A 9768-nucleotide genomic window follows, 5' to 3' on the forward strand; every position below is an offset into this window, starting at 1 on the left:
TCCCTTCTTTGCCCACCCTGGCATTGAAGTCGCCAAGCACGATTTTGATATCATGAAGGGGGCAGCGCTCGTACGTGCGCTCCAAGCGCTCATAGAAGAGATCCTTGGATGTCTCATCCTTCTCTTCCGTCGGGGCATGGGCGCAGATGAGCGAGATGTTGAAGAATCTCGCTTTGATGCGGATTGTGGCTAGACGCTCGTCCACCGGGGTGAACGACAGTACTCGGCGACGGAGTATCTCTCCCACCACAAATCCTACTCCGAATTTGCGCTCCTTTACATGGCAGCTGTAGTAGACGTCGCAAGGCCCCAGACATTGTTTGCCTTGCCCCGTCCAACGCATTTCTTGGATGGCGGTGATGCCAGCTTTTGTCCTTACGAGGACATCAACCAGCCAGGCAGAGGCACCTTCCCCATCAAAGGTCCGGACATTCCAGGTGCATGCCCTCAAATCGTAGTCCTTTAAACATTTGCCGTGGTCGTCATCATAAGGGGGGGTCTCATCCGAGGCTTTGCCTTGCTTCTTCACTGGAAGTGGTTTTTACGTGGCGGGTCCCAAGCCCAGCGCACAACCCATTGCTGGGACAAAAAATATTACAAATCTATAATATATAAATAAAAGTCTTTGTTACTGAGATCGGATTCAAATATCTGCATGTATTCTTCTTTTTCTTCTTTACTGGGGCTGTAACCGCCTAAGCGATTTTGGCCGAGTCCAAAACAGCACGCCAGTCATTTCTCTTCTGTGCTAACTGACGCCAATTGGAAATGCCAAGTGAAGCCAAGTCCTTCTCAACCTGATTTTTCCAAAGCAGAGGAGGCCAGGAGGCAGCGGCCCGCGCTGAATATTTTCAGAGCAGGAGCGTTTCTGTCCATTCGAACGACATGGCCAAGTCAGCGGAGCCGCAGAATTTTAATTCGCTGAACTATGTCTATATCGTTGTAAAGCTAATACAGCTCATCGTTAAATCGTCTGCGATATTCGCCATCACCAACGCGTAAAGGTCCGTAAATCTTTCGCAGAATCTAGCTCTCGCAAACTCCAAGAGCCGCCTCATCAGGTGCTTTGCCTCCGCGCCATACACCAGCACAGACATGATGAGTGACTTATAGAGTGTGTATAGCTCGTTATATAACGACATCCATATAAATCCAACTTTAAAACTATTCGAAAAAATATAAAAATTTTAACAAAATTGCCTCAAAGTAAACAATTTTTTTATCAGAACTCTAAAAATCGAAGTATGCAGTTTTATATAGCTCATTCAATTTTAGTGTAATGTGTTAAGTTCAAGTTTGAGTTACTTATTTTAAAATTCGTATTGATTTTTGGATATTTTATTTTGCCATTTCCTGGTACCAACGGCTTTTGTTCATTCAAATAAGGGGAAAAATAGAAACCACAACCCTGCTGTTTAGTTTCTCGCTATTGCGCTGCCACTTTTTGAAAACGCTGCATTTCATGAATTCCCAATTATGCATAAACGGAACCATTTTTGAATTTATGAAATGAAGAATTCATGAATTCTGTTGTATTATTATATGTTTACGCGTAGGTTAATTCACGAATCCATTTCATGAATTTCATGAAAACGTGAAGTGCAAGTCCGTCAACGCCACGTTTCACAAACAGTTGTTTACTAGGGTTATGATGTTTTTCGAAGCACTTTATTTCATGAATTCGCGAACTATGTCTAAACGGGATCATTTTTGAATTCATAAAATGAAGATTTCATGAATTCTATCGCATAAACTTAGTAGTAGTAATACAGAGAGAAGCAAGGGCAGCGTCACCGTCATGCGGTGCTGAGTTTTCGTTAACATGTAAATCCCATAAGGTAGATCGTGTCAGCTGACACGTTCGCCGATTTTACGTCGGTGACTTACTGCGCTCTAAGAAATGTGATTCAAGTTGAACATTTAAAGCACATTTACATGACTTGCTGTAGCTAAATGTGCAGAAATGTTGTTTGTTGGCTTCCAGCAAGTTCGGGTTCGAATGCCGTTAGAGTCGACAGGTGATTATTTTTTGTTTTTTGCTTTTCCTAATTGCGAAAAAGCATCTGCGAAGTGCAGAACCAAATCAAACGACGAAAAAATCGCATTCAGGTTCAACATTTGAGGATAAATTTACAGAACGACTGTAGCTGAGTGTGTAGAGATGCTTGCTGTGATTTGCTAACTTTCAGATGATGCGGGTTCAAATCTCGCCAGAGGCAACGAGTTAAAATGATAATAAAAATTTTTTGTTTCGTATCTCCGAACTATGAAAAAGCATCTGCGAAATACAGAACATAAGCGTATTCAAACGAATAAATCTGCAAACAAAAATTTGTTTAATGTTAACAAAAGTGTGGTTAATATTACCAGATCATTGTTGAATGTGTATATCAACCATGATATTGTTAATATCAAACAAAAATCACCTTGATTAAATATCAAGTTTGAATTTGGTAATATTAATTAATTTTTGGTTGATTTTTGTGTGAGTGTATACACATAAATAGTTTTGTTTTGTGGTTTTGAACTTTACAGTACCAAAAACTTTACATTGCATCCAGTAAAAATGTTTTCGTTTCCGACAAAAACCAATCGGTTGGAATCTTTTGCTGACCAAGGCAGAAATTACTTACCAACAGTAGAATTTTCTCCATTTTAGTAATATTAATTTTTATATCAATTTATTTTTATTGCATTTCATGTAATTTTTTGAGTAATTTGCTGGGAGTGGGATTTAAACCCATGACCATAAGGAACAAAATTTTGTTGCGGCTCTGCTGCCGGATTCCAACATTCACTATCTCTAATGTTGATCGCTAAATATCTCCAAAAGAATAGCAGGCGCGCATAGCAACATGCAACATCTAGTTAACTGTTCTTCATAATGCTAAATTTGGCTGTACTTTTACAAACCCTGTTTTTTTTTAAAGAATTGTGGCGACGAAACATTAGCGTAGCGATTGTCAAAATTCTACTGCTGAATTAAGATTACCGCCTGTCTATGCTTTTATCGCAATTGTAGATAATTTCCCGCAGGGCATTGATTCCTTTTCATATCAGTCGTTATTATCAGCTTATTGATGTGTAGAATGCAAAGTACTAGCGTCTTAGTTTTAAGTATGAGTTTTAAGAAGATCCAGCTTAGTCTTTAACTCAGCGCTTTATTTAGTTCAATTTCCGTAGTCTTACACGCGAAAATGTTTACAATGAACAAGTTGAAACAAATTTCCTTTACCTGCGGAAAATTTCAAAACTGTTTGCGTTCATTTTCGGATGTAAACAATGCTGTGAATGCAAGGCACACTGCACTCTACGACTTCCACTTGAAGCACGGTGGAAAAATGGTGAATTACGGAGGTTATCTGCTGCCTGTACAATACGTTGACCAGGGCATAAGAGCGTCACATCTGCGCACGCGGCGCCAGGGCTCTGTTTTCGATGTTTCACATATGCTGCAGACGTATGTGCGCGGAAAATGTGCTATTTCGTGCATGGAATCGCTTTGCACTGCTGACATACAAGGAATGCCTGATGGCACCAGCTCGCTTACAGTATTCACTAATAGCAACGGTGGTATATTTGATGACTTAATTGTGTCTAAAGTGAATGGACATACGCTGTATGTTGTCTCGAATGCTGAAATGAAAACGCAAGACATGGTCATCATGCAGGATGCTGTGGTAAGTAAAGTGGAACTGCAAATCTCCTAAGAGAATACAGAACACCTCGGATTTTAGTAACGCGTCAGCGGTGGGGACTCACCATTCTTATACGAATAGATTTCACTTTTGAAATAAAATGTTGAATATCTCCCGCTGATAAAGTGGGTGAGCGCAATAAGTTTTTAACCTTTTTTAACGATGGGTTAAGGTTTGCCCTTCTTAGCTACAAATTCAATCATTTTAGAAGTACATAATTTTATGGAAAAATTTACTTCAAATATAATTATTGTTTTTGGAAACGCATGGTAAAATGAAGCGAGCTATTCTTTCGTCTAACATTTTAATCCCTTAACTCTTCCCACTGTGTGCCTTTTTTATATTTTAGGACAGATTCAAAGCACAAGGAAAGGATGTTAATCTCGAGTTTTTACCGACAAGTGATCAATCTCTCATTGCCGTGCAAGGACCTGAAGCAGTCTCGACACTTGAGAAGCTGCTTCCAAAGTCATACAATTTGGATAAACTTTATTTTATGCACACGTCCCTCGGAGAGGTAGCTGGGGTAGCAAATTGTCGAATAACACGTTGTGGGTATACCGGTGAGGATGGTGTAGAGGTGTCAGTGCCGTCAACTCGTGTGCAACATGTAACCGAAGCGCTCTTAGATGCAAATCGCAGCCTCAAGTTAGCTGGCTTGGGTGCGCGAGACTCCCTGCGACTCGAAGCAGGCCTCTGCCTGTACGGCAGTGACATAAACGCTGAAACTACGCCTGTTGAAGCAGGTCTTGCATGGTTGGTTGGTGAGTTTATGATATGGAAACTTGAATGTATTACTATACTACATAGTTATTATACTAAAATATATTATCTAATTGCATGTAAGCCCGTAGACGCCGCAACGAGGCGAACTTTCCTGGCGCTAGTCATATTTTGACGCAGTTGCAGCCGGGCACAAAGCAGATCAAGAAACGTCGCATCGGCTTAGTCATGAATGGACAGAAACAAATTCCACCGGCGCGTGCTGGCGTACAGATCTATGCGAAAGACAGAAATGTCGGGTACATAACGAGCGGCTGTCCAAGCCCTAGCCTTGGTAAAAATGTCGCAATGGGCTACATTTCCGAAGACTTAAAAAAACCGGGCACTTTGGTGCAGCTCAAAATTCGAGATACGCTGTACGAAGCTACTATTGTTCGCATGCCCTTCGTAAATAGCAATTACTACATAAACCCAAATAAATAAAAAATAGTAGAAAACCTATTCTCATATGTAGTTACACAGCAAAAAAAAAATTTACTGTTTTATAAAATATTTGTTTTTAAATAAAAAGGAAAACTTTTCACTTCACTTTTTTATAAGAAGCATTCTCGAAACAAAGCATTGTCAATATCACTTACTTCCTACATCAAAATATGGATTTCCATAAAAAGTGGACTTAGCAACTTTCCACTCTCAGCTACACTCAGAAAAAACATTCCTTCGGCTTAGTCATGAATGGACAGAAACAAATTCCACCGGCGCGTGCTGGCGTACAGATCCATGCGAAAGATAGAAAAGTCGGGTACATAACGAGCGGCTGTCCAAACCCTAGCTTTGGTAAAAATGTCGCAATGGGCTACATTTCCGAAGACTTGAAAAAACCGGGCAATTCTCATATGTAGTTACACAGCAAAAAAAAATATTTACTGTTTTATAAAATATTTGTTTTTAAATAAAAAGGAAAACTTTTCACTTCACTTTTTTATAAGAAGCATTCTCGAAACGATGCGTTGTCAATATCACTTACTTCCTACACAAAATATGGGTTTCCATAAAAAGTGGACTTAGCAACTTTTTACTCTCAGCTACACTCAGAAAAAACACTCCTTGATGATAGGAGAAAATATTTTATTCTAAGGAAATATTACCTTGAAATGGCTCCACAGACATGGCTGTCTTAATATGAGTAAACGATTTGACTCAGTTTAAGGAAAATATAAATCATTCGTTTCAGGACTATTTTCTATCTTCTTAGGAAAAATTATTTCAACCCCCTTGAAAGGAATAAGTATGTTATTTTGCTCGCGGTGCTCAAACAGTCGCAATGGCCGAATGCGTCGAGAGACTCAAGGTTCGGGTCCCAGAGCAGGAAATATATTTTTTAATACTTTTATTTATTTTTTATTTTTATTATAATTTTATAAATTGTATTTAAAAAAATGTATCTCATTTATTTTTTATGGTATTTGAGTATTTAGGTTTTTCCATATGAAATTAATTTTACAATTTGTGATTTATATTTGAATTGAAATAATTGACTTGACGTACTTAACTTTAACCACCTCCAAGCGGACTCGAAACTGCGAACTCAGAATCAGATTTTACAATTTGTAACTTAAAGTTAATATTTAAATCGACTATTGACTTACCTTATCTAACCACCTCCAAGCGGACTCGAACCTGCGATCTCAGAACCAGAAGCAGTAGTCTTGACGCGACGCCGCAGGCGCCATTTGCCAGGAAAGCAATTAACTTTGTCTTGCACTGACAAAATTAAAAATTATTTAAGGAAATCATTAGGTACTTACATATGTTGAGTAAATTTACTTATTAAAATTAATGACGCACTGTTTTGAGCACGAACCTGAATTAAGGAAAAACTTCTCAAATTGACTAAATTTTTCGTAATATTAAGGAAAAAACAGTAACTCTAAAAAAAGAAAACTGGTTTCTGTGGTGCCGTGCGGATATATATAATATGTATTAAAGGTCTGCATCGGAGTTCAGTTTGCTTCACTGTGAAGTTTTTTTCAAACAAAGAGGGCATGGAAGGAAGAGAAGTGAAGATGTTGAGCGCTGTATACATAAAAAAAGCACTCAAACAAATTATGTTCCGAAAAAAAGACGAACATAAAACAGCAGTACCATGCTGTTAAACTCATGAATAAGGTCAATTGACTTTATTTCCCACCCTGGTGCGAAATAAAGTCAATTCACATTATTTCCTTTTTAAAAACGAAATAAAATCCATTGACATTATTTCTCTTTCAAACATTATATTTGCTTAGCTCCGCGGCGGCCCGCGTTAGCGCGCCACACCGCGCTCGCGCCGGCGCGCACACCACGTCACGCTACGCCGCGGCCCCCCCTTCCTCGTCTTCCGCCGTGCTGTAACGCAGGTAGATTTATTTTTTGTATACGTTGAAATAAAATTTTTATATATTTTAAACATCGAGGGCTTATATTCAATAAAATACCCTCTGTCTGCACACTTTTCACAAAGATGAGATTCTGATATAAAAATCCACCTAAGCTTTAACTGTCATCAGTGATATTAATGCTACCTTATATAACGACAGGTAATAAGTCCCAGATGGTTTCTAAAATCACAAATTAGTTTTTGTGCAAATTGCAGATAGAGGGTATTAATGAATTCAAGCCCTCGATATTTCACATTTTTATATTTGTAAGTTATTGGAAGCAGGGATGCCAACTTGGCTCAAACCGTGCCATTTGTTCCTATTTTACTTCAAATGGCACTTAATTTTTCAATTTGGCACAAAATGCCAAAATGGCACTTTTGTAAAAAAAAAAAATTTCAATACATTTTTGTGAAATCCTATGCGTGCACTTCTTTTTCGCAACTAAAATTTTCCAATTAATAAAGGCTATTCAACTGGTTTATCTTATGTTATCATTGCACTTTTGTTTGGAAAATGTAGCTTTATTTTATTGCTAAATGTGAATGATTAAAATGAATGACACCTTTTTTGGCACTTTTATTTTTCTATTTGGCACATTTTGGCACTTTTTTATCTTCAATATGGCACAGTGTTGCCAAATATGGACTTTTCCTACCAAAACTGGTAGGTTTTTTTTCCATTTGGTAGGTTGGTAGGCTTGATTGGATTTTGGTAGGTTTCGGGACAATGAGTAATAGTTATTTGCGAAAAATAGAAAATATGTACATACGTATCTCCAAATATTTTAGCAGCCTTTTTTACACAAATATTTCACCGGTGCTTTCGTATAATGGCGGCCACAAACATGTAAATATACCTGATTGCTAAGGACAAACGTATACCTTATTATTGCCAATATGCAATACGGACATCCATATATCGTGACCTAAGGGTGAAAAGGTGCCAAGTCCATTTTTAGAAATTTTTCACGAGAGACGAAAAATCGATGTAGTTTCGTATTACCTGTCATTCTGCTAAACTAACTTTGAAGAAAAAAATGGAGTTGGCATCTTTTCACCTTTAGGTAGCGATATAATTTATGGCGTACTTGGACCAAGAGTCAAGAAAAGTTTGCCAATGGGCTCGTACGCAACCATATTTCAGGCGGAAGTCTTTCCAATCGAAGTCTGTACTCGCGAATGTCATCGTAGAAGGCAAATGAGAGCAGAGTAAATATTATGTCGGGAATTCAGGCAGCGTTAAAGGCCTTAGAGTCTTTTAAAACGGCATCAAGGCTTGTAAACTCTTGAGCCCCTTGCGAGCCCACAATATCGTCACGCATGAAGGGTTTGAAGGCACGAAAGGGCTGACTGTCCCGCAAAGCGTGAAGCCCAAATGAGTTTGCATGGTCCCTAGCCTTTCTGTGGTACATCTAAAGGATACACTGCAGACCTACTTAGGAGCTAGCTGGGAATAATCTCAAATTGCTGCCTACTGGCGGAAGTCAAAGGGAATAAAACAATCAAAGATATGCATAACTCTTTCCAGAAGGAACTCCAAAAGCCACCTTGAACTTAGAACTCTTACTGGCAACCTGACAGCACACTGCAAGTTAACGTACGGTTTTAATTAAATGGGTATTTCTGTAGAGACGGACTGTAGGGTTTGTCGGCTGGTGAAAGAAGCCCCAGAGTATATTCTATGTGCATGTCCACGAATCATGAATCGTAGATTGATACACCTTGGAGAACGATTGCCTTCTCCATATAAAATTTGGAACATGGCCTCATCCAAAGTGCTGAGCTTTTTAAATGGCCTAAGGTTGGAGTGGTTGCAATCTTGATTTAGCACAATATATCTTCTTAGGCCGCAGCGCGGGTATCTTCGACGTAATAATAATAATATCGTCACTAGCCACAAATAAAGAGCTCGGAAAAACTCTTTGGGGAGTTCTGGGGAATACTGTTGCACTCGAAAATATAGTTGACCACGGACATAAGTTTATGAGTCTTTCTTTGTTTTTATTAATCTAATTGTGTTTTAGTTTTACCTGTTTATGTTAACTAAGTTTTTAAAAAATTTGACATTGAAAACAAATATCAAAACTCAAAAAAATTTTTGGTAGGTTTTGGTTGGTTATGGTAGGAAATTTTGGTAGGCAAAAAAATTTGTCTGTGGCAACGCTGATATGGCACCTCATAACTAAGGATAGTTGCCAGCCCTGATTGGAAGATTTTTGCTGTGGTTTGGGGCAACAATTTGTCTGCAGTAAAAAAGCATATAATTTTTGTTTCAAAAGTGTGTGAAAACCAATCAATTAACTAATATAATCCCGATATTAAATAATCAATAATTGTTTATACCCGCATTTTGGCACATTGGCTCGTTGAATGTGCCATCTAATAAATAGTGTCGTCATTCTCCTTAGCTGCTTTTAAATGATATCGTCACAAATTGCTGGCGGAGACATGAATACAGTGTAAGAAAATTCTTTTTCTATAATTGTTTCCTTATAGAAAGGTTGGTTTCTTTTCCAACTTGGACATTCCGAATTCGTTCAAAATATGCTAATTTAAAACACAGAATTCTTTCAGTGTTCCTCCGGGGTTTTTGGACATGGACTGTTTCATCAATTTAATAGTGTTCGCTTTATTTTTGTGGAAACGAAACATGTTTTGCAAGTTATGGATCATTTCTACACTCTTTCTTCAAATATTTCTCGTATTCCAGCTGTGCGCAGGCGTTTAGTTTTTCGCATCGTGTTCTTACATATTCGTAATTTAAATTTTTTTAATAAAATCAATTGGTGGTAGTTCATGATTGTGTGTGGATTAGTATCACAACACTGGCAATAACCTTTTTGATCTATTAAAAATAACACTTACGTGGCAATGTTTATTGTAAGAACAACATTTTTTTCTATGAATCGACATACTTTAAGCATT

General features: G+C 38.1%; 1 protein-coding gene across 1 annotated transcript; it reads left to right on the top strand.

The window, feature by feature from the left end:
• The first annotated feature begins 3063 nt into the window (after positions 1–3063).
• Positions 3064–5009, top strand: LOC108380947 (aminomethyltransferase, mitochondrial). The gene is made up of 3 exons (XM_017637351.1): positions 3064–3680; positions 4048–4462; positions 4546–5009. The coding sequence occupies exons 1-3, from the start codon at positions 3198–3200 to the stop codon at positions 4902–4904; spliced, it is 1257 nt and encodes a 418-aa protein (XP_017492840.1). The 5' UTR covers positions 3064–3197; the 3' UTR covers positions 4905–5009.
• The last annotated feature ends 4759 nt before the right edge of the window (positions 5010–9768 follow it).

The sequence above is a fragment of the Rhagoletis zephyria genome, unplaced genomic scaffold (genome assembly GCF_001687245.7).
Source record: "Rhagoletis zephyria isolate East Lansing unplaced genomic scaffold, Rhagoletis_zephyria_1.1 Rzeph_scaffold_00129, whole genome shotgun sequence".
NCBI classification, from domain to species: Eukaryota; Metazoa; Arthropoda; class Insecta; order Diptera; family Tephritidae; genus Rhagoletis; species Rhagoletis zephyria.